Below are 22,493 nucleotides of genomic sequence, written 5' to 3' on the forward strand. Positions count from 1 at the left end.
ACAGAGGTCTCAGATCAAGAATATGAAGCTCTTTATGGTTCCATAGCCTAGGTGTTTCTTGCGGGGCACTGGGAGGCCAGGAGCATCTTGGGAAGATGAGAGGCAACGTCAGAAGGCTTTTTTGTCCTTGCTAGTCTTCCTGGGGCCTATGGACCAGCAGCAGTATGTCCCATAAACTCCTGAGTAGGAGAGACCTGGGGATAGGAGGGGCATTGAGTGTGAATAGGAATGGGGGTTGGTTTGGGAATAGAAACTTGTTCCTGCATGAGACGGCTTTGGGTGTCTGGTACCAGTCTTTCCCTTCCCCTACCTGGCCTATCGGTGCTCTTCTGCATTCATACTGTCTACCTCTCACTGGGTCTAGTGGCAGTTGGGACCCCTCTGAGGTGACGTGCCTGAGCATAGGGTCCTGCCTTTCATTCAGGCTCGGAGACCCAGCTGGGCTGGAGCTTGCTTTTCAGCATTTTGTCTCTCTCACCAGTCATGTAGTATTCCATATTTGCCTCCATGCCAACGTGCGTTATTCATGCCTCCAGCTGGGGCTGGGGGCAGCAGCTCCTAAAGTTCAGTGGAGGGGACAGGGTACTTTGAAAAGGTACCATCTGTTCCCAGGCCCTCTCTGATCACACACAGACACACTGGACGCCAGGTCTTGTGAGTCCAGCACCTGGCCCCACCCTCAGCCCCCATGCTAGTCCCAGTTGTGCCTGTCTTTGACCACACCCTCACAGCTGGTCTCTGGCAGTGGTTGGTACAGGCTGGGGACAGCCACAGTCAAACCTGCAGGTCAGGCCTATAGGATTTGTCCTCTCCGGTTTTGAGCCGGTCTTGGGCCCGGGGAAGGACAGAGCTGATGCCTTGGTTTTCACTTCAGATTCAGCCGCGAGAGACTGAGCCAGTATTGTCCCTACCCTGGCCTTTTCTTTTTCTCATCTGTGATGCTGGGGCGTTCTTGTTCATTGACTTAATAGATATGTCCAGAGCTCCTTGTGTGTGTCTGTGACTGGTTAGACCCCCGCTGAGCTCCTGGGCAGAGGAAAGCAGTTACAATGATGTGTGTGGTTTCTGTCTCAACTGAAGTTCCCTCTCATGTCCCCCCCTTCAAGAGTGTGAGCTCCACAACTTCCCTCATCAAGTGGGGGTTGCAGCCCCCCTTTCTTTGCTCAGTACGCCAAGCCTGGTGATTTCCATGGAGTAGAACAGTTTCCAACGCAGGCTCCCAACTGGCTCCCTGAAGGGAAAGAGAGCAGTGGGGCGGGGGCCAGATTCCATTAGGGGCCTGGGTCTGTGACCTCCAGAAATAGTTTGGACTATTTCGGGGGTAAAATGTGGTTGCGTGGATGGGGTGTTTCACACAAAGCTGCTCAGGTCAGTGGGACTCCTACCCACACACCCTCCTGAGCAGAGCCAGACTTGTGGAGAGTCGGGTCCAGGTTAACCCTCCCGAGTTTATTCGTTTTGCGGTAAATGGAGTCTTGGTGTATTGATTGGGTCAAGCTCTGGCAGGTTCCCAGGTCTTACCCAGCTTGGGTAGGATTTGTACAGGTCAGGATTCTGGCCTTCAGGAATCTAGAGACGAAGAGGATGATGGTGAGTGGAATGTGTATCAACCCTCACACAACCTCTAACAAGCCTGTAAGCAAGGGTTTAGGCAGTCTCACAACCTTCAGACTCATCCTCTTCTTGGAAGTCAGGCTCGGGCTCCAGCTCCGGCTCCGGCTCTAGTTCAGGCTCTGGTTCTACCTCTGGCTCTGGCTCCGGTTCCATTTGTTGTTCCGGGTCCAGCTCGTCCCCTTCAGAGGCTTCAGCGTCTAGTTCGGGCTCCTCTGGAGTTACAGATTGCACTGCCTCAGAGCCCTCAGGACCTCCGACCTCCTCTTGCTCTGTAGCTCTGGGTAGCCCAGGACATGTGGTCCCTGAACTGGGTACCTCGGGCGTCCAGTGGCCCGAGCATGAATGGTCATGGCTGCGGTCCCGGTAGCCTGGGGAGGAAGTGGAATATTTGAGACTCAGTTCACCCCTCTGTGGTTAGCTACCTCCACATTCTCTGCCCTCTACTTACCCTTAGTTTTGCCTCACCTCAAGTCACGCCCCCATTTCAACAAGGCTCCACCCTCCTGGTGCTCACCAGGCCCCACGTGCTGCCAATCCCAGGCGGGGTCTGGCACACGCACGGTATGCTGGGCACAGCGCAGTAGCTCCTGGCAGGCTGCCTCGCCCTTGCTCTGCACCAACAGCAGCAGGCGGCGCACCCTGCGTTCAGCATCAGGCAGGGCATCCAAGGCTTCATACTCAGGCCCGGTGAGCACGCCCCGGGCCACCAGCGCGTCCAGCAGCAGCCCAGAGTCAGCCTGCAAGGTATCTACCAGCCGTTTCCGTTCCCGGTCAATGATCTCCGATGGCCGTTCCTGCACGTTGCCCATATTTGGGCTATATCAAGAGGGAGAAAAATGGGGAGTGGGGGGAAGCTGGCGTTCTCACAAACTGACCTCGCCCAGGAGTGATCTAAATTCACCTCGACATCAGAGTCTGGATGGTTCTTCAGCGGAGGACCTGGAGGCCAGGAGCACAGAACTCATCCTCCAGCCTCTTGGTTGCTTTTGTCCTGACTCCTCAGGTTCCTCTTCTAGTGTCTACCTGTCAGTGGTGTGCTCGCCCTAGCTAGGACTTCCCTCCTAAGCCCCAGCCGCCTGCCGAGTTGGCCACCAGTCAAGATCCAGTTTATCCAACTGAGTTATTTTTTCTAAACCCAATTCCTTACCTAAACTGGCAGACACCCTTAGGACTGATTCACACCTCCTTCTGGAACCCTGCAGCAAGCCTTGGATCAGGGCAGCCAGCCTGATCTCTCAGACAGTCTGGTCTGCATTCAAAGCCTAAAGTGCTGAGGCACGCATGCTCCATTCCCCTAACCCTGAGGTCCTGGCATAACAGAACCTCCCCCCTACACACACTCCCCACCACACTGCAACTTCAACATGATCTGCCACTCCTCCTGGTTCCTTACTATCCCAGCAGCAGAACTACCGAGTTTTCCCGAATTTTGACAGACATTCCAGCATGTTTCCCTGACAGCCTGGCACTGGCTCACAGCCATCTCTTACTTGACCTTGAGATTCCCAAGGTCCAGCTTTGAAAAGCCCTTAAGGAATGCTTACCAAACTTTTAGCTTCCTCTATGTGGATTATTATTATTTTTTGAGAGTTGCCTCTACCAAACTGTAGGAACTGGGAACAAATGAATCTACTCTGCTTGTCCATTACCAACTGAGGACTACTGCCCACTCGGGTTGGGCATCCTGACCCAGTCAGGAAGGGTCCTGGCACCAAGGAAAAAGGAAAGCTGGCCATTCCTTTTGCCTTAGCTTTGTTCTAACAGCATCCTTCTAGGTCTCTTCTGCCCTAAAAGCCCCTGTTCCACCTTCTTTCCTGGGTCCTAGGATCCTTACCCCCCCCCCCCCACATACACACCATGCCTCCCAGGTCTCAGGTCTCTCCCTGGTCACTTCACACCTTGGGTCCCCTCCATGCCTCCTGTCAGCCCTTCCCCAAGGCCACTACGCACAGACCAAGGGACATTTGCTCCCACTCTGCCCCTTCTTGTCCTATCTGAGTCAGAGGCCCTACAATCACCCTGCATCCACTCCTGCCCGCTACGCCCACCATCAGCAGTTTGCGTCCTGGTACAGTGAGTGCCTCTGAGTACCTCACTCATGCCCACTCCTCCCCTCCCCTCACTCCAGCGTAGTGACTTCGACAACTCTGGGCTAGCATTTATTGTTCCAGTGAGAAACCCAGCACAATTGGGATCCAACTTGCCCTACCTTAAACTATAATGTCTCTTGCCTCGTTGACTGCCAGACCTTGTACGCTATCCTCCACCCTTCCACCTCATTTTACCCATCAAAGAATCTAAGCTGCCTGGTCTGGCTGTTTAAATTCCCTCCCACCACTCTGGTCGGCCAGGTCCTGGCACCTTAGCTTTTGCCGATGCTGTTCCCTAGGCCTGGGATTCTCTTCTCTCCCCTTTACTCTATGGATCTTGCTCTCAAGACGCAAATGCTCCCAGGTCTACCCCAATTCTTGAGAGTTCAAAGGTAGCTAATTCCTTTTGGGTGCTACAGTCCTCATTACTGTGTTTATTGGGATCTCTAAGCTACATGCTCAGAACCACCTCTGCTCTCCTCAGCGAGGATTCCAAAGGCTGACTCCCATCACTGGTTACAGGGAAGGGAGTGAGGCCTGCACCTATTCTGGCGCGTGCTTTCTCTCCCCCCCCCCCTTTTTTTTTACCACCGGCTAGACCTTAGCTGACTGGGGCCTCCCTTTGAAGTTATCACAGCTCTAAGGTAAACGTTGGTTATGTCCTGGCCAGTGCATCAAAGGACAAGCCTAAATGTTACCCCGAGTCCCAGCCTAATGTTATCTGGAGCCCCAGGTCTGGTCTGGGATACCCAGCTTGCTGGCTGGCTGGGATTTGTTGTTGGGGAACTAGGGTGGAACCTGCGGGAGCCAGTCGCGCATGCGCAACCGCAAGGGTCCCCTCACCAGCCCTCCACTCATTCCTAAAGCTTCAATCCTGCGGAAGGGCGGGGCCCACAGACCTTGGAGCTCCGCTGCTGGTGGTGAGGTGCGGTATTCTGCCCAATCTGTTTTCCTTTCCCTCCCTGCTGGGTGGAGTCCGGTTTGTGGTCCGGATCGTTTCGGACGGCCCCACTTCGGAGTTGAGCCTCACCGGGGCAGATGACAGTGCAGAAAGGACCGAGCGAGCAGGGTGGGGACGTGAACAGCAGCTGCAAAGGGGGGCGGGGCGGCCAGGGCTGCCGGGAATGGGGGAGGGAGGGGCGAACTCTGATTCTGCGAACTCGGTCCTGGACGCCGAGGCCGTGCGCTGGCACCCGGCGGGGGCGGGGGCGGGGGGAGCACATAGTCCGTTCTCCTCTCCCTCCCAGACCACCCAGATTTGAGTCAGGGGGTCAGTTCTGTTTACGGTCCCACGTGTCCAGCCCACTCTGGGCCTTCTAATTGCTAGGTGCTTTTAATTTGTCCTTCTACGACTCCTTCCTCTGCCTGTCACAGATAAGTTTAGAGAAGGGAACCGATTTGCCCAGAGTCAGAGACACGTGCATAGAGAAGCTGGACGTGGCGCAGAAACGCCTGCCTCCTGGAGGATACAGTGGCCGGCATCTCAGTGCAAGTGAAAGATTTCGGCACTGGCCCTCCAAGTACCACCATTCTCGAGGTGGGGGGCTTCCATGAAAGTCTGAGTGTTAGGATGTTTCTAAGTCCAAATATCCGGACACTTGTCTGCATCTGGACACTTGTCCGAATGCAAAGTCGTTATCCACTGTCTTTGGTTGACAGAAAAAACGAGAGACCAGAAACAAGAGTAGGGAGATGCAGTTTATGTTGCAAGACTCACTGGGGTAGTGGAGAGAGGGTGCTGCATAATGGGGGCTTCGTTCACTCCCCCCAGGAGACGCCAGGAAGCCTAAAGGGGTGTGCTGCTGCGTGCTGGTTCCTTAGCCAGGCTTTTTCAGAGGGGCGGGAGTCTAGGGGGAGGAAGGACTGGCTCCAGGATCCAAGTAGGGGGCACTGCTTTCAGGAGCACTGTAAAGGGTTAAAGCCCCAGGCACTGACAGAGCTGTACCCTGCAAATCCACCGGAACATCTAGCAGGAGTGGGGTTCCCAGCGTGTGGTCTTTCCCTAGGAGTAGGCTGTGGTTAGGAGGTAACATTATCAATACAAACACACCCTTTAAAGGCAGGGGCTTGCTACACATCCCAGGCTGACTCTGAGCTCACGATCTTCCTGAGTTCTGGAATTACAAAGTATGTACTACCATATAGCTTAAAACATTATTCTTGAGCTCACTCCTCTCACACAGTGATGATGGTATGGGTGTCTCTAGAAGTCTCTACAGGGCAGCCTGAATTCAGGGTCATCCCTCTCCTGCCTAAGCCACCTACCCTGCCCAATCAGGGTAATTCAGATCATGGTGGCTTCTACCCAGGCGTCTCCACCATTACCTACACCTGAAGAATTCAACTCCTTGACGGTCAGCTCAGCCTCACCTCTCTCTTGAGCCAAGGGCTGCATCTGCATGGGAGAACCCCAGGAAACAATTGAGAAGGGAGCCCGGAAGTCGAGGAAGAGAGCTGGGAGTCACTGGGGCAATCCTTCAGCCGTGAACCAAACCAACCTTCAGCCGCTCCTTTCTTACCAGAGACAACTCCATGTCCAAATCCATCAGGGTCCATTCTCGTCCTGGAAGGCCAGGGCCCAGCACCTGGGAAGAGCTTGGGTGAGTGGTGCCCCTGCACAGACAGCTCAACTTCGTGTGTCTCACATCCTGCCCGGGCAAAGAGATACTCACATCCATGGGTGCTATGGGTTCCACAGTTTCAGGGGGAGGCCGAAGCAGCATTGGGGACAGCAGACTCTCTGGGCTCCGATTACCCCGATCCAGGCCCAGAGTTCCCCTGTGCACAAAGAACTGCTTGCTATAGGTCTCTGACATCCACCTCCCAGGGAACTTGCATCATCAGGTTTAAACTGCCCCAACAACTAGAACAGGCTAAGAAACAATACTTTCCTTCAACCCCCTCCCTAGTAGGGGAGATTTTTTTCTTCTTTTCTCTCTCTCTCTCTCTTTTTTTAAAATTTTTTTTTCTTTTTTTTTTGCTAATCTTCTCTGTATCGTTCCAATTTTAGTATATGTGCTGCCGAAGCGAGCACTAAAATTTTTGTGGGCATGAGACAACATCTTGTTATGCTGGCTTCAGACTTACAGCAATCCTCTTGCCTCAATGTCCTGGGTGCTAAAGGGGAATCTTTGTTGTTGTCTGGCATAGGGTCTTGTGTAGCTCAGTCCATCCACAAACCTTTACTAGCTAAGTATGACCTTGAACTCCTGACCCTCTTGCCACCACCTCCTCCATAGTTCTGGCATTAATTACAACAGGGGTATGTCACCATGCCCAGCTTCCTAGGTTGCCTTGATTTGCCTTTGCTTCCTAACTAAGACCTGAGATCTTGGCGGAGGTCCCCTTTCTAGAATAAGTATAAAGACTAGCAAAGGCTTTTGGTTTGGTTTTTGTTATGTGTGCATGTGTATTCCAGTTGGAGTTTGAATTTCGGGCTTGAGCACGCTAGGTACATACTCCACCACTGAGTTATGTCCCCAGCCTAACCACCATTTTCCCATTACTTTTATTTTTGATTTATTTATTTGGTTTTAGGGGACAGGGTTTCTTTGCATTAACAGCTGTGGCTGTCCTGAAACTCACTCTGTAGACCAGGCTGGTCTCGAATTCACAGAGATCCACCTGCCTCTGCCTCCTGAGTACTAGGATTAAAGGCTTGCACCACTACTGCCCAGCAGATTTATTTTATGTGTTATTATTGATGGGTATTATGTGTCTTGGGGGTGGGGCATGTGCAGAGGTCAGGGAGCACAGTTGTGTGGAGTTGATTCTCTCCACTTCACATGGGTTTTAGGGGTTGAACTCAGGCAAGAGGTTTTTGTGGCAAGGGCTTCACCTGCTGAACCATCCCACCAAATCTTCCTTTTATATCTAGTCAGAGTCTCACTAAGTTACCAACACTGGTCTTGAGTTCACACTGTAGCCCAGGCAAGCCTTGAACTTGTGATGCTCCTGCCTCAGTTTCCCAAGTTGACACCCCTGTGCCACTAAGACCAGCTACCCTTGGTTGTTATATATGTTATAATCATGCCAGTGAACTAATTTCCTGTAAATCCCAGAGCCCTACTTCAGGGTGCTTGGTGACTTGATTGGGGGTTTCCATTCTAAATAATTCTGATACTCTTCGGAGCATACTCTGAGAAATCAGGTCAGTCAGGGTCATGAGAGTCTGCTGCCCAATGTCCGCCCTCAGCTACCACAGGACAGATGAAGCTTTTGTTTGGCCAGCATACGAGACTCTATCTATAAACCATCAACATTGGTTCTGCTCACCTGTCGGGTACCTCCCTGGGGCCCCTGGGTTCAGGCTGTTGTACACTCCTGGGCCCCTCAGGGCTGTAGCTCCCTTTCCCTTCCAGGATGGCCTGCACCACAGCCACGGGCAGCGGTGGGGGTGCTGTCACGCAGAAGTCACACTCGTTTGGGGCCAGGGCCAGCCTGGCCTCGCCATCCCCCCCTGGACTGGCCGGCTCTTCTTTGAGCAATGCCAGGCCCTTCACCCTGCACCAGAGAAAAGCTTCAACCAGACCCTGACCCTGACCTCTCCCCACCCCCACAGGCCTCTGGGTTGTAGGCGCTTTCTGTAGGGTCCCCACAAGGCAGGCCCTGTCCTCCTTACCTCCTGCCACCACCAGAGGGAGAAAGTCTGTGCCCTTCAGGAGATGGAGCATCCTCTGGGATGTCAGAGATGATGGGCCCTCTGGCCCTGTGAGGGCTGAGGCCCAGGGTAGTCTCTGGGAGAGGCTGCAAGTAGAAGGTTTGACTAAGCTCTTGACCTCCAGCTATAGAAGAGCCCAACCAGCACCCATCTGAACCAGGACTAAAGGTCAGGGTTTGAAAATGAATCTAAAGCTGGGTGGTGGTGGTGCACACCTTTAATCCTAGCACTCGGGAGGCAGAGGCAGGCGGATCTCTGGTAAGTTCTAGGCCAGCCTGGTCTACAAGTGCTAGTTCCAGGACAGGCACCAAAGCTACAGAGAAACCTTGTCTCAAAAAACAAAAACAAAAAACCTAGGTCTGGTTGGTAGAATGTTGGCATTCATCTTTGAGGAGCATAAAGGGGGAAGAAACAGGCTCCTCACAATCCTATCTGCACCCTAGAAGAGGAAGAGGAGGAAACACCACCTACCGACTGGATAAAGTAGGGGTCCTGGAGGAGAGCACCAGAGACTGGGCAGGCATTGAATTTGGCAGAGGCCGAGCATGAGTCCCCCTCATCCAGCATCAGGGACCTGTACAGGGTGAGCAGGTTAGGCCGCCATGCCTCTCTGCCTGAACTGCCCTCCCTCCCTCTCTCTCTCCCTCAGGCCCCAGCAGCCCAGTCAGCAGAGCTGAGGCCTGTTTCCAGGGCATCAGTCACATGCTGGAGTGGAAGGGGCTCCCTGAGAGATGGGGGCCCTTTGGGGGTTAGAGGGGAGCCAGAGAGCTTAGTTTGAGCCCCAAGCCAGGGGTGCCGACTTTGGGCATAGGAATTTGAGGGTAATGAAGCGGCGAGGGGATGTGAAGTGGAGGTGATGGTTGGTGGATTGAGGGTAAAAAGTAGGGGAGTCCGGATCTGGAGGAGTCTCTGGAGTGGGGTCCCTGACAAGGAAGGGAGTCCTGGCAGCGGGAATGTGGGTGTGAGCACTATAGGCTTCTGGACTCACAGCTTTCTTTTGGTTCCTGTACTGCTGGGTGCTGTCTGAAGCGACCCAAATAGGCACTGGATTAGCTGAAAAGAAAGGTTTAATTCATACTTCAGGCCAGGCCCCTCACCATAGAAAAGCAATTTCTGGTGGGTCTGGGGGACAGGCGTGGAGGTATGGGGTGCCCAGGAGCGGGAGGATAAGAGCTAGGGGAAGAGGAGCACCTTGCCGATGACCCGGTGCTGCTGACTGTGGCTCTGTCGCAGGGTCACCACTTCTCGCCACAAGATCTCGTTCTGCCTGGGAAGAGGGGTGGGGAGATGCTGAGGCATCCGAGTTTAATCAGACACCGTGCCCCACAGAATGGAGAGGTCACTAGCAGAAGGGACGTCTCTCTTCCAAGACTAAATGTTACAGAGCTGAACCCATTGTCTGGATGAAGCCTCTAGTCTATAGGAGTGGAAGGCCCTGCCCAGAACCCCTAGGTGGCCGGTATCCTATCCCCCATAACTCCACCCTTCCTTCCCTGTCCCGCACTGCCTGAGTTCCTGCAGCCGTGCCTCCGTGCTCTCCTGCATCCCCCTCAAAGCTTGCACCTCTCCCAGCAGTCGGCCTAGGTCTTCAGGACGCCATCGACTGTCATCACCTCGCAGTGCAGGTACCTGTAGGTAGGACACACCATCCCGGACAGGGACACATAAACCAGAGCCAGAAGTACCAACATGGGCCTTTTCCCATTTTTGCAGTTTGTCCCACCTTGCGGCGCACGCGCTCCAGTAGCTGCTCCCGGCCTCGCACGAAGCTTGGATGCTGGAATTCGACGTGGTCACGCTCTGGCCTGAGAAGGCCACCTTGCTCAATGCTTACCACCTTCCGAAAACCATCTGGGGAATAGTGGGCGGGGAGGGGAGGCGGGGGCGTGAGCCGCTCCATCCTCTGCACCAAGTAACCCCAACCCGCTTCCCGCCTGGGCCTGGTAGAGGGACTCACACATGTTGAGTTGGCGAACAAAGCTCGCCATGTTGCTGTGCTTGAAATACTGAGGCAGGACTTCTTTGGCGAAGCGGCTCTGATCACTTACGAGGAAGCTGGTCCCACTCTGCCAAGAAGGAAAGGATGCCCATCGGGTGGAGACCAGACTAGGTGAGAGGCAGACACTCACCGCTGGACCACACTCACTCACTGCTCCAGGGTTGCACCTCACTGGGAGGTGGGACATGACCAGGTCAGAACCATATGAGGTCTACCCTGCCATAACCACAAACAATTCCTACCCCTAACCAGACCCAGATTAGATCCTCAGAAAGAAAGAGCACGTACCAACCCGGGGTCAACCTCAGACTGGTCTCAGGCTCACTTTGTGACCCTGAGCCAGAGGTGGAGCCAGCCTTCCCTTTTCTTGGCCTGGTTTCTCATCAGTAGACAAGTGAGAATTACCTAGGTCCCTTGGGCTCTAGGACCCTCGCTCTTCATGTATCTCACCTACCCTTCCACCGTGATCCACTCGGCACAGCTGAATCGAGGTACTCACAGCCCAGTCCCAGGTGGGGGCTGGGTAGACATGGGTGTTCACAGACATTGGACGGACCCCCGGGGACCACTGAGAGAGTTGAGGGGCCCCAGCCCTCACCGGGCTCCAGCGGATGAGGTGGTCTGTGCCTGGGTCTCCCACCAGTGCCCATAGCTTGCCGAGGAAGGCAGGTACTGGGCTGGGGCCTGGCTCCGTGGGCAGCGCAGCTGGCGCTTCTTGCATGGCGCAGTCTCGGCCGGGCTCAGCGTTCCAGCCCGGCCGCTGCGGGCTTGTCAAAGCCGCGAAAGTGCTGCGTTTGCCGCCCGCCCCGCCCTACTCCGCCCCTGGGCGCCGGGTCAGGCGGGGGCCGCGTGCGAACCCAAGGGGCGGGGCTCGGACAGCCGCCCGGTCACCAGCAAAGAGAAAGGGCTGGCTGAAACGTAGGTGTGTGTGGTGGTGGTGGTGGGGGGGAGGTGAGGAGGGAAACCCAGGTTCGAGTCTCATCCTTCTCAAGTCCCTCTCTTTCTGGGTTGATGGGCAGAAATCATTTGTGGGCTCGGAAAGTCCTAGAAGTTCATCTGTGGACGTAGTGAAGCCTAGGTAAGGGAGGGCAGATAGACAGGGTGGTGGGTTAAGCTGGCCCTTCCCTGTCTTTCGGACGCTAGGGAATTGGTCATTCCTGGGGTATAGAGTGTACCGATCCCGACCTCCCACGGTCACAGTACAAAAGCCCCCGAGGTCCCCATTCTTGCAAGTCCGGCCGGACGCTCCTCCAGTCTGTGCATTTCCTGCCCTCCCCTTCAGAGCTGGCTCGAGACTACAGGACGCAGAAATACTAAAGGATTTATTTACTTCACACTCACCCTTGACTTTTGGCTTGTGTTTGTGCCTGCCCTCCCCCAGTTCTGGGCCTCGGAGCTAGCGCAGAGTGGACAGGGAGGGAAAGCCTAGAATAGGGAGAGACACAGAGGTTGAGAAGGCCGCGTGAATCTATGGAGCCTGGGACTGGCCTGGATGCCTTCATAGGCCCCAAGCCCCAAGAAGCACCATAGTCAAGGGGCTCCCCAAGGATGGGGCTAGCCGCTGGGGAATGCCTGCGCGACTTGCTCAGTCCTTTCAGAGGCTTGGGGTCCGGGCAGTCCAGAAGTGGTGAGATTGCCCAATCACCGCACGGGTCCTGGAGTGGTGAGATTGCCCAATCACCGCACCAGCGTGGGCCGCCAGGGATGCGGCTCACGCTTTAGTTTGAGGGTGTAGCTGCGCAGGCGCGGGCAGTGCGCGCGGAAGGCGTCCAGTACCGAGGGTCTCACCACGCAGAAGCAGTGTATCTCCCTCAAGCCCGCGCAGCGCGCCGCCACCTCCTCCAGAGCGGTGTGCAGCTCGGTGGAAGCGGATGCGCGCACCTCGAGGGTGCGCAGAGTTTCGGCGTAGTGGCACGCTGCGAAGCGCACGGGCCCTACCGTGTCACCCGAGAGGTTGAGACGCAGCACAGCCACTGGTACGGCTGGTTGCAGGACGCGCGTTACGGCCTCGTCTGAAAGCGCAGGCTCCAGCTCCAGCTCCACCTCCAGCCCAGGGTGGCGGCAACGCAGTGTCGCCCAGGCTTCATCAGGCAGGAGGGGCGCACGAGCATCTTCGGGGCACGCGCACCTCAAAGCCAGGAGTGCAAAAGGGGCGCGATGTGGCGCGGCCAGCAGTTCCAGCGCCTTAGGCGACAGACTGGCCAGGTGCAGTCCAAGGGCGCGCAGGTGCGGGCAAGCCTCCAAAAGCTTGAGCACAGAGCTGGGCTGCACGTTGTTCACTAGTGCATGGTTGTCCAGGAAAAGGCTACGGAGCTCGGGACAGTCACGTGCAGCCTGAAGCACCAGCGTGTCGTCTAGTGTGTAGGGCAAGCGGCGCAGGTGGAGGTGGCGCAGTTGGTGAGCGGCTCCGCAGACTGCGTGCACAGCACTCAGGATGTCGCCGCCGGCGTCAAAAAGTGGCTTCTCTCCGCGGCATTCCAAGCGTAGGCCTAGAAGTCCTGGGGCTCGGTCGGCAAGAGCCCTCAGTAGCTCGGTGGCTGCTCGGCGGCTGGACTTCTTTGATGGCTCATATTCCAGCCGTAGGTTGTGAATGTGGTCCAGGCAGGCATACAAATACGGTGGCAACAAGTCTTCCAGCTCACTGTCACAACTGGCATTAGAGCGACACAGAAAGGAATTAGCGGTGTCACCATGAATGGGGAAGAAACTTCTTTTTATTAGTGTATTGATTGTGTGTGTGTGTGTGTGTGTGTGTGTAGTTGTTTTGCCTGCTTGTATGTCTGCACTACGGGTGTGCCCAGTGTCTGAGGAGGCCAGAAGAGGGTGGTGAATCCTCCAGGATTGTAATTACAGCCGGTTATGAGCTGCTGAGTGGGAGCTGGGAACCGAATCCAGGTCTTCTGGAAGAGCAGCTTGTGCTCTTAATTGAGGGGCCATCTCTATGTGCCCCTCACTGTGGGTTCCACCTGCCTTCTCTATTCTCTGTGATGGGAACGTCCATCCATCCTTTCTCTTCAGAAGTCTTCAGAGGCGTCTCAGGCTGTAACCTCCCAGCATTCCAGCCCAGGGAAAAATCCAAGGTAGGCCGGGTGGCTGCAGCACACGCCTTTAATTCCAGCACTCGGGAGGCAGAGGCAGGCAGATCTCTGTGAGTTCGAGGCCAGCCTGGTGTACAAGAGCTAGTTCCAGGACAGGCTCCAAAGCTACAAAGAAACCTTGTCTTGAAAAACTAAAAAAAAAAAAAAACTTTTTTTTTTTAATGGCATTTAAAGCACTAGGCTTACTCAGTAGTCTGTGGAGGTGGAGCAGGACCTCCAGACCACCAGGTTCAGATTCTGCCTCTCTCACTCAGTTGCTGGATGCAGCTTCCAGGCCCAAGCTTTTAAGTCTCTACACCTCGGTTGCCTGTCTGCAAAGGAAATAATGCTATCTACCTGCTACAAGCTTCTCGTGAGGATTAAATAGCTAATTTGTGGAAGGCACTTAGAACACTCCTTGGGGATTGGGGTCAGAGTTTAGTGGTAGAATCCTTGCCTAGCAAGTGAGACCCAAGTTCAATCCCCTGGGCTCAAAACCAAACATACCCAATACTACTTGGTATAAAGTAGGCAGCACTGAGTTTGTGTTCAAGCGTGAGGTGGAGTGGCAGCAGGAAGCAGCTCACCTGATGTTGGTGTCACGCCACACATCACTGCTGGTGGTGGCCGCAGCCCAGGCCTTGCAGACTCTGGCGGTTGCAGCCCGGTCTCTAAGAGGCAGATCGCGGAAGATGAGCGCCAACACTTCCTCTGGCAGTTTTTCTCCGGGCTCCACCATGGTGTGGCGGGAGTGGGGGGGCGGGGGGAGGAGGCGGGTCTGCTGGCAGTGAAAGAGGGAACCCTGGGCTCAGAAAGGTCGAAGTATTTCAGAAATGCCAACGCTTGGGCATAGCGATGCTTATAGCCTGGGAGATGCTTGTAGCCTGGGAGATGCTATGCGCTTTGCAAAAGTGTAGTGCTTCCAGCCTGTGGGATGACTCAGCAGATAAAGCATTTGCCCCCAACATGAATGACTTGAGTTCTATCGCTGGGACCCAGTGGTGGAAAGGAAGAAGTGACTCTGAGAGTTGTCCTCTGGCCTCCACCGGCATGCTTGTCACCCTGGATGGAGCACTTCCGTACTCATAAACACGAATAAACAGATCATTAAAAAACAACAACAACAAAAGGATGGAGAGATGGCTTAGCAGCCAAGAAAGCTGGCTCTTCTTGCAGAGGACCTAGGTTTGGTTTCCAGCACCCACGAGGTGGCTCACAACTGTCCTTAACTCTGGCTGCAGGGGATCTGGTACCTCTTCGAGACTCTTTGGACACCAGGCACATACAGGCAAACACTCATATACATAAAATATGTAAATCTAGAGCCGGGCGGTGGTGGTGCACGCCTTTAATCCCAGCACTCGGGAGGCAGAGGCAGGAGGATCTCTGGGAGTTCGAGGCCAGCCTGGTCTACAAAAGCTAGTGCCAGGACAGGCTCCAAAGCTACAGAGAAACCCTGTCTCGAAAAACTAAAATAAATAAATAAATATGTAAATCTAAAAATGATTTTTTTTAAGACAGGGGACTGAAAAGATGGCTCATCAATTAAGAACATTTATTGCTCTCAGAGAAGGTGGAGATTTGGTTCCCAGCACCCACATGGCCAGTCATAACTGTCCATAATAACTACAATTCTAGGACATCGAACACCCTCTTCTAGTCTCCATGGCGCTGCTGCACACCCACCCATGTTACACAGACAAACATGCAAACACATGCACATTAAATAAATTAATTAAAAAAAGAAAACGCTAGCTGGCCACGGTGGCCCATCCCTTTAATCCTAGTACTCAGGAGGCAGAGTTCAAGGTCAGCCTGGTCTACAGAGGGAGCTCCAGACAACTAGGGCTTTTACACAGAGAAATCCTGTCTCAAAAAACAAAACAAACAAACGAAAAGAAAGTGCAGAGGTTTCTCTTCAGAATGTTATTAATTTTCCCCAAAGGGAAAAGGTATACCTCTGGTTGTGCTCATAACCCACACACACACTTCTTTCCCCCCTCTTTCTTCTCCTCTTTTTTTTTTTTTAATCTTTCTCATTGCTGCTACGTAGCCCTGGCTGTGTTGAACTCAAGATACTCTTGCCTCTGTGGTTTGGTTTTTCTTCCTTTTTAAAGGTTTATTTATTTATTATGTAAACAGTGTCTGCATAGGAGAAAAGGGCACCAGATCTCATTATAGATGGTTGTCAGCCACCATGTGGTGGCTGGGACTTGAACTCAGGACCCTGGAAGAGCTGCTTGTGCACCTCTGAGCCATCTCTCCAATCTCCTCCTCCTTTTCCTCCTTTTCTTTCTTCTTCCTTTTTAAAGACAGAGTTTCACTATGTTCTCTTGGCTGTCCTGAAACTCACTCTGTACACCAGGCTGGCCTTGAACTCACAGAGATCTACCTGCCTCTGCTTTGGAGTGCTGTGACTAAAGAAAGGCATGTGCCACCAAGACTGGCTCTAAACTTTTTTTTTTGTTTTGTTTTTGTTTTTTGAGACAGGGTTTCTCTGTAGCTTTTTTTTTTTTTTTTTTTTTTTTGGTTTTTCGAGACAGGGTTTCTCTGTAGCTTTGGAGCCTGTCCTGGAACTAGCTCTGTAGACCAGGCTGGTCTCGAACTCACAGAGATCCGCCTGCCTCTTCCTTCTAAACGGTTCTTCCTTCTAAACGGTTCTTTAAACTACTTTCTCATTTGCTGAACAAGCTTTACTTGACTCCCTAGGTTTCAAGTTGTGGAATCTTGTCCCATCCCAGCCCTTCCACTAGAAAGTGACTGCCGGGTTAATCAGGTGTGAATCCTAGTGAAGCGGTTTTTTGTTTTGTTTTGTTTTATTTTGTTTTGTCTGAGGTCACACGCCAATCAGGAAATGATGGTGTTCTTGCAGCCTAGAAAGGGAGGTTCCTTTGCTCTGTCTCCACCCCCAGGCACCGCTGCTTTCGGTGACAGACGGGGGGGGGGGGGGGGGGGGGACTTGCTGCACTGGAGCCGACTGCTCTTTCAGGGTTTTTATTCAAGTTAGAGCCCTGACCCTTGCGCAGCCCTGGTTCTCGCTAGCTATTTAAGGTTCGGCTGGAACTCTGAAGCTTCTCCAGAGCTCAGCTTTCAGAAGGAGGTGGGCGTTTGTTGGGAGCTGTGAGTTCTCTTTGAAGCTGCCAGCTTTGTTTCAAGGTGCTGGGGGTCCACGCCACTTGCCATTTAATTTCCCCACGTCTTCCAAGCGTACGGTTTCTCGTGGAATTTGTCCCAAGTGTACTCTAGAGTTTCGGAGATTCCGGGCCAGGCTTGTTCTGGAATCACGGCACCCCACTTTAAGTGCTAAAGTGTAGCAGAGATTAAGATCACCGAACCAGATTCCTAGGGGGCGCCAGAAAATTCTTATCTCCAGGAGACGCCCTCTGATCGAACCCGAGGAACTGACTTAAATTTGGCAGCTCTCACTCTGGGGCCCTTCGGCCTCAAAAACCTCAATCCGCTAAAGTCATGACCAGTGGGCAGTTCGTCCTGCCATCTAACCTTGGGTGTCGTTATCTTACCTGCTCAGCAGACTAGGTGGGCTTTGCCCGGAGGCAGGGGACTGGCCACGGAGGACAGCAGGGCAGGAAGGAGAGGCCCTGAGCGGAGAAGGCGGGACACGCGGGCTGACCCGGCGGCTCGGGCTGGGGCGCCGCCCCTGCGTCTTTGCGCACACCCGGAAGCCGCGCGCAGCGGAGCCCGGCGAGTGTGCGGCGGCCAGGTTAGTGCGGAGAGTGGGTGGGCTCCCTTGGCGCCGCCGGAGCAGAGAGAGATCTGGCTCCCCTGGGTGGGCACCGCACGGGGCTGACACGCAGTTGCTGGCCAGCTGGTGGCAGCGGCCTGGTGGGCTGCTTCAGTGGGAGGCGCGAGGGACTTCGGACCTCCACCTTCGTTGGTTTCTTGTCCCAACTAACTGGGTGTCAAGGCCCTGCAGGAGAGAGGATCTGGCTGCAAGGCTGGCCCGGAACGCTTCTGAGAGCCTCCTTTCTGCCTGACCCCCGGCATGTGCGAACCCCCAGCTTGAAGGCGGGGTAGCGAGGAGTCTGGGAACCTCCCTCTGCCAGGACGCGTTCGGCGCAGCCAAGCAGGGGGCGTGTCCTGATGGTCTGGGAATCTCAAACTTTCAGTTCTTGAGTTGGGCGCCAGGTCTGTCCACCTAATCGGAAGTGGGTTTACCCTGGAAATCTTACGCGTTAATGGGGGCATTTGTTTTTAAATTAGTATTGGTGTCCCAGGACCCAGCCTAGAAACCTCGCAGTGAGTGGAGGGCATTCATGGAAAGACACGTGGTGGAAAGTTTTTTTTTTAAAATTGCGTCTTCCCCGCTTCCTCTGACCCCCAAGACAGGGTTTCTCTGTGTAGCCTCGGTTGTCCTGGAACTCGCTCTGTAGACCAGACTGGCCTCGAACTCAGCCTCTGGGATTAAAAGTGTGTGCCACCCCTGCCAGGCCGTCCTTCATTACTTTTAAAGAAAGACCTTTATGTGCTGGGGTGTAGCTTGGTGGCTGAGAATTTGGTTAGAATACACAGGCCCAGGGTTCAACCCCAAGTATGGAAGTGACTGGGGTCTTGCTTTGTAATATAGGCTGGCTGATCTTCCTGCCTCTGGCCCCTGAGTGCTGGGATTACAGGCAGGAAGCCATCATAGCAAGCTCCTTTCGTTGTCTTCTTTTTATTATTATTTTTTCTTTTTTTGTCCTGGGCCTTGCACATGCTAGGCAAGCACTTTATCAGCGAACTATATATATCTCCAGACCTACTCCTATTTTTTTTCTTTTCCTGTCTTTTTGAGCCAGGGCCTCACTATGTAGACCAGGCTGGCCTCTGCCTCCTAAATGCTGGGATTAAAGGCATGTCCCACTATGCCCCAACTCTTTTTTTTTCTTTTTGAGACAAGGTTTCTCTGTGTAATGGCTCTGAAATTCACTTTGTAGCCCAGGTTGGCCTTGAACTCACAGAGATCCATCTGCTTCTGCCTCCCGAGTGCTGGGATTAAAGGCATGTGCCACCACTGCCTGGCCCCAACCAATGAAACATGTCTATTATATATATACAAAATAGAATAGATATACAAAATACAAAGAAAATTAAAATCACTGCCCAACCTGCCCGGAAATAAACAATAATCTTCATGCTGTTTTAGTAACTATATATGTATTAGTATGTTTTCTATGAGGAGGGGTTTCAAAAATTGCATCCCCTATGCCAAGACTCAGATACGGCCATCGCCAATTAATTATTTCTTTTGGCAAGGTGTGTATGATGCCCTGCCCAGGGTTAGCGGTTTAGAAGCAGGATTTTGATAGGGAATGGATGGAAGAGATCCCTGCATTGAGCAAGGGAGCTGTTTCTCTGTGAACAATTGGGGAATCTGTTTAGGAACAGCTGAAGAAATCAAGAGCCTTATAACAAACTTACATAACTGAGCAGTCCAGGATCGTCCCAGAGATAGTTGGATCCATGGTTAAGAGAGTGACACACACCTTTAATCCCAGCACTTGGGCCGCAGACGCAGGTGGATCTCAGTGAGTTCGAGGCCAGCCTGGTCTACAAAGCAAATTCCAGGACAGCCAAGACTGTTACCTACAGAAACCCTGTCTTGAACAACAAAAAACAAACAAAGAAAAAAAAAGGGAGTGTAGTTGAGAGGGCTGGAGAGATGGCTCAGTGGTTAAGAGCACTGGCTGTTCTTCCAGAGGACCCGGGTTCAAATCCCAGTACCCACATGTCAACTCAGAACTGATTGTAACTCCGGTTCCAGGGGACCTGACACCCTCACACGGACATACACGCAAGCAAAACGCGAATGCAAATAAAAACAAATACATCTTAAAGAAAAGTGTATGCCTTGAGATGCAAGACATAGCTCAACAGTTAAGAGCACTGACTGCTCTTCCAGAGGAAGCAGATTAGATTCCCAACACCCACACAGTGGCTCACAACCATCTGTAACTCCAGTCTCTGATCTTTTCTGGCCCCCATGAGCACCAGATATGCATGTAATAATTTTTATTAAAAAATAAGAGTGTTTGCCCTGTCAGGCATGGTGCTAATGCCTTTAATTCCAGTACTTGGAAGCAGATTTCTGTGAATTAGAGGGCAACGTAGGCTACATGGTGAGTTCTAGACCAGGCAGGGATGTGTAGCCAGACCCTCCCCCTCACACACACACATACTACATGTATATGTTCTCATCTCTTGGCCTTATTTCCTTCCATGTAGGTGCCCTCCTTCCCTCAGATAGATCCTTTCTGAACAGTAAGCAAAGAGACCCATTTCTTCCCTCCTATTCAACCCCAAAGCTAGGGAAATTAGTGCCACTTCCTTAGTGGTCCAACCAGGGATGCAGAGTTGAGTTTCTGTAGTCCAGTCTGAGCCTATATCAAGTCTTGACTGGGTTTTGATGGACGCTGAGTGGGATGTGTACTGGTCAGCCTTCTTACATCCGTACTTGGGTCTAGGCAGTGAAAACGGAGTGGCTGGAGCGGGAACCTACGTGGTACTTTGCATCTGAAAGGATTTGAGGAATTTAAGGTTAATCTGCAGACAAAGCTAAGATGTGAATCTGACCATCCAGAAGGAAGATGTCTTTTGTCAGCTTTGGTGAAAGGGACCTACTGTCCTGGGGCCTGCTGCAGGGCCCACCTCTGTTACCCTAGAGTCGCAGGTGGTGGAGGGACAATCCTGGGTTCAAGTCTGGGTCGGCCTGGGCAGGATTGTGAGCAGAGCCGAAAGTTGAGCCACCTGAGGCTGGATATTTGTTTCTAAGTCTGGAGATAATCTGTTTGCATCTCTAGGAGGCGAGATGGCAGCGGGGCAGAATGGGCATGAAGAGTGGGTGGGCAGTGCATACCTGTTTCTGGAGTCCTCCCTGGACAAGGTGGTTCTGTCTGAAGCCTACACAGATCCCCAGAAGAAGGCGGCAATATACAAGGCGCTGCAGACTGCGTTGTCAGGTGTGTGGCTGGACAGGCATAGAAGCGACTCTGGGACTTTGTGAGCAGAACTGGGTTTGAGGCCCCACTTTCTTTGTGGGTTTCGGCCCAGACACCTTCAGGAAAAAGGTCATTCTGGTATGGGGTTGGAAGAGGTATCAGGAGAGAGGGAGCACCCCTGGCTGTGTGGGGTCTGCAGTCTTTGCTTCCTGCACATGTGTCCTTGAGTGTAGACATTTGTACACTTGTCCGTGTCTATCTAGATATACCTGTTGCTCTTCTAAGGCACCTTTGCCGTACATACATTTCCACTTCAGATCAACCAGTTCACTCTTTGCTACTAACTGCACTTTTCTGTCTTCTTTTCCTCTCTCACTGCCGCGCTCTTCGCTCAAACCCTTCCCCGTAGCTGTCCTTTCTGTCTGTTCCCCTTTCCCTTCTCAGGGCAGAGACCACAGGAGGCTGTAGCTGCTTGAGGGTCGGGAGAATGGTCTGGCAATGTATGGGCTTAGCCTCCTGTTCTGGAGAAAAGTCCTGTTTGGGAACAGCTTGTGGCCTGACTGCTCGCTTCTGCAGAGAGTGCGGACAGCCCTGATGTACTGCAGATACTCAAGATCCACTGCAGCGACCCGCAGCTCGTCGTGCAATTGCGGTTCTCCGGGCGCCTGCTGTGCGGCCGGTTCCTTCAAGCCTACCGCGAGGGGGCGCTGCGCACCGCGCTGCAAAGGTGCATGGCCCCGGCACTTGCCCAGGAAGCGGTGCGGCTGGAACTGGAGTTGCGTGCTGGGGCAGAGCAGCTGGACCCTTTGCTGACCGACGAGGAGCGGTGTTTAAATTACATTTTAGCCCAGAAGGTGCTGTCATATGGAGTTAGGATGGGATGGGAGGGGATTTGTGGCCAAAAGCCGCACTTACTGTGCACCCCTTTGCGCAGCCGGACCGGCTCCGGGATGAGGAACTCGCAGAACTGGAGGATGAGTTTCGCAAACTGACGTGCGACCGCACTGATTCGAGTGAAGCCTTACAGGTTGACTCAGCCGCTTCAAAGTCCCCAGTTCCCTCTCTGGCCGAGGAGAAGTCACTGCCGGCGGCCTGCCATACTTTTCTGTTCCATGGTCAGCCCATAGGTGAGGTTCACCAGCAGAAGCGGGGAGGTTGGATGGCTGGGCCCAAGGATCCGCAGGGAGGCTCGGAAGGATGTCGGCTCCAGGGAACCGGTGCTCACCCACCTCTCCTCACTTTTCTCCGCAGTGAACCGGCCACTGAATCTGCAAGACCAGCAGACGTTCGCGCGCTCAGTGGGTCTCAAATGGCGCAGGGTGGGGCGCTCGCTGCAGAGTAGCTGTCGAGCACTGAGGGATCCTGCCCTCGACGCGCTGGCCTATGAATACGAGCGAGAAGGGCTGTATGAGCAGGCCTTCCAGCTGCTGAGCCGCTTCATACAAGCCGAGGGCCGTCGTGCCACGCTGCAGCGCCTGGTGGAGGCGCTGGAGGAGAACGAGCTCACCAGTCTTGCAGAGGATCTGCTAGGCTTGGCCTAGGTCTGGTACAGTGGGAAGGGCAGTCAATCAGCAGTTCAGCCAGGGTTTGGACCCCACCGGTGGCTGTTGAGGTCTTTTTACTGCTGCTGTTGCTATTGCTGACTACTTCCCATGCACTGGACTCGGAGAGCATACACCCCCAACCCTCGCCCCACTTTGCCTCGCTGCTGGAGCAGAACCGACCGCCTTCCCAGGAGCCAGGCAAGGGCAAGGAGCCTCGGGGGTTCTGTCACTGAGGATTCTACCATAAATTCTTTGATGGAGACAGTGTAGATGTCCTTGTCTTCCCATCCCAAAATAGGACTTCCTACAACTCACCCTAAGTACCTGAACCTTCTGAGGTCTAGATGTCAATCAAGGTGCTGTAAATACTGTTGCGACCAGGATGCACGAAACTTCCCTGCCCTTGGCTCATACTCAACGTGGACCTAAGCACTTTGCAACGATAATAAAATATAACCCTTTTACAGACTTGCGGAAATACCGAGGTCCAGCTCAGGTTGGGGTTAGGCTCCTTCGAGGGATGAGTGAGCCAGGTGGAGTAGGGAGAGGAGGGGCACGGTTCTGGGTACAGCAG

General features: G+C 53.5%; 3 protein-coding genes and 1 pseudogene across 16 annotated transcripts; 1 reads left to right on the forward strand and 3 right to left on the reverse strand.

Moving 5' to 3' along the window:
- Window positions 1-9: 9 nt before the first annotated feature.
- On the reverse strand, window positions 10-4,796 carry Nol3 (nucleolar protein 3). 4 transcript variants are annotated; one of them, XR_012910964.1, is made up of 6 exons: window positions 4,604-4,796; window positions 2,129-2,553; window positions 1,665-1,982; window positions 1,522-1,569; window positions 311-1,231; window positions 10-194 (listed from the first exon to the last, which is right to left on the reverse strand). XR_012910964.1 is itself a non-coding variant. In XM_075977243.1 (5 exons), the coding sequence occupies exons 2-4, from the start codon at window positions 2,421-2,423 to the stop codon at window positions 1,562-1,564; spliced, it is 621 nt and encodes a 206-aa protein (XP_075833358.1). In that variant the 5' UTR covers window positions 2,424-2,553; window positions 4,604-4,796; the 3' UTR covers window positions 10-194; window positions 1,522-1,561. The 4 variants fall into 4 exon arrangements, 3 of the variants coding, with proteins under 3 accessions (XP_075833358.1, XP_075833356.1, XP_075833357.1); XM_075977243.1 differs by lacking the exon at window positions 311-1,231; XM_075977241.1 differs by lacking the exons at window positions 10-194; window positions 311-1,231 and having other exon boundaries at window positions 1,429-1,569.
- Window positions 4,797-5,365: 569 nt separating this feature from the next.
- On the reverse strand, window positions 5,366-17,050 carry LOC142852429 (heat shock factor protein 4). Of its 11 annotated transcripts, none has more exons than XM_075977220.1 (16): window positions 16,962-17,050; window positions 14,028-14,221; window positions 12,302-13,013; window positions 11,705-11,788; window positions 10,322-10,430; window positions 10,088-10,215; window positions 9,869-9,993; window positions 9,556-9,631; window positions 9,353-9,417; window positions 8,836-8,938; window positions 8,326-8,450; window positions 7,980-8,207; window positions 6,377-6,482; window positions 6,224-6,289; window positions 6,030-6,099; window positions 5,369-5,706 (listed from the first exon to the last, which is right to left on the reverse strand). In XM_075977220.1, exons 2-16 carry the CDS (start codon window positions 14,177-14,179, stop codon window positions 5,552-5,554), a joined length of 2,304 nt encoding a protein of 767 aa, XP_075833335.1. In that variant the 5' UTR covers window positions 14,180-14,221; window positions 16,962-17,050; the 3' UTR covers window positions 5,369-5,551. The 11 variants fall into 11 exon arrangements, 9 of the variants coding, with proteins under 9 accessions (XP_075833341.1, XP_075833337.1, XP_075833336.1 ...); XM_075977219.1 differs by having other exon boundaries at window positions 14,028-14,218; window positions 16,962-17,015; XM_075977222.1 differs by lacking the exon at window positions 16,962-17,050 and having other exon boundaries at window positions 5,367-5,706; window positions 9,556-9,627; window positions 9,928-9,993; window positions 14,028-14,903.
- LOC142853205 (U6 spliceosomal RNA) lies at window positions 6,683-6,738 on the reverse strand (annotated as a pseudogene).
- Window positions 17,033-22,388, forward strand: Tradd (TNFRSF1A associated via death domain). Its single transcript, XM_075977240.1, has 5 exons — window positions 17,033-17,161; window positions 20,238-20,396; window positions 20,952-21,229; window positions 21,310-21,502; window positions 21,627-22,388. Exons 2-5 carry the CDS (start codon window positions 20,246-20,248, stop codon window positions 21,914-21,916), a joined length of 912 nt encoding a protein of 303 aa, XP_075833355.1. The 5' UTR covers window positions 17,033-17,161; window positions 20,238-20,245; the 3' UTR covers window positions 21,917-22,388.
- The last annotated feature ends 105 nt before the right edge of the window (window positions 22,389-22,493 follow it).

This window comes from Microtus pennsylvanicus, chromosome 6, assembly GCF_037038515.1.
Source record: "Microtus pennsylvanicus isolate mMicPen1 chromosome 6, mMicPen1.hap1, whole genome shotgun sequence".
NCBI classification, from domain to species: Eukaryota; Metazoa; Chordata; class Mammalia; order Rodentia; family Cricetidae; genus Microtus; species Microtus pennsylvanicus.

Excerpts from the sequence above, each read along its gene's own strand:
- Nol3 (XM_075977243.1), bottom strand. The coding sequence starts at position 2,423 with ATGGGCAACGTGCAGGAACGGCCATCGGAGATCATTGACCGGGAACGG. Across the intron at positions 1,983-2,128 it reads TTGGCAGCACGTGGGGCCTG|GCTACCGGGACCGCAGCCAT; the intron begins GTGAGCACCAGG and ends CTTCCTCCCCAG.
- LOC142852429 (XM_075977220.1), bottom strand. The coding sequence starts at position 14,179 with ATGGTGGAGCCCGGAGAAAAACTGCCAGAGGAAGTGTTGGCGCTCATC. Across the intron at positions 13,014-14,027 it reads TGGCGTGACACCAACATCAG|TTGTGACAGTGAGCTGGAAG; the intron begins GTGAGCTGCTTC and ends CTCTAATGCCAG. Across the intron at positions 10,216-10,321 it reads TGTTCGCCAACTCAACATGT|ATGGTTTTCGGAAGGTGGTA; the intron begins GTGAGTCCCTCT and ends ACTATTCCCCAG.
- Tradd (XM_075977240.1), top strand. The coding sequence starts at position 20,246 with ATGGCAGCGGGGCAGAATGGGCATGAAGAGTGGGTGGGCAGTGCATAC. Across the intron at positions 20,397-20,951 it reads GCTGCAGACTGCGTTGTCAG|AGAGTGCGGACAGCCCTGAT; the intron begins GTGTGTGGCTGG and ends TCGCTTCTGCAG. Across the intron at positions 21,230-21,309 it reads ATTACATTTTAGCCCAGAAG|CCGGACCGGCTCCGGGATGA; the intron begins GTGCTGTCATAT and ends CCCTTTGCGCAG.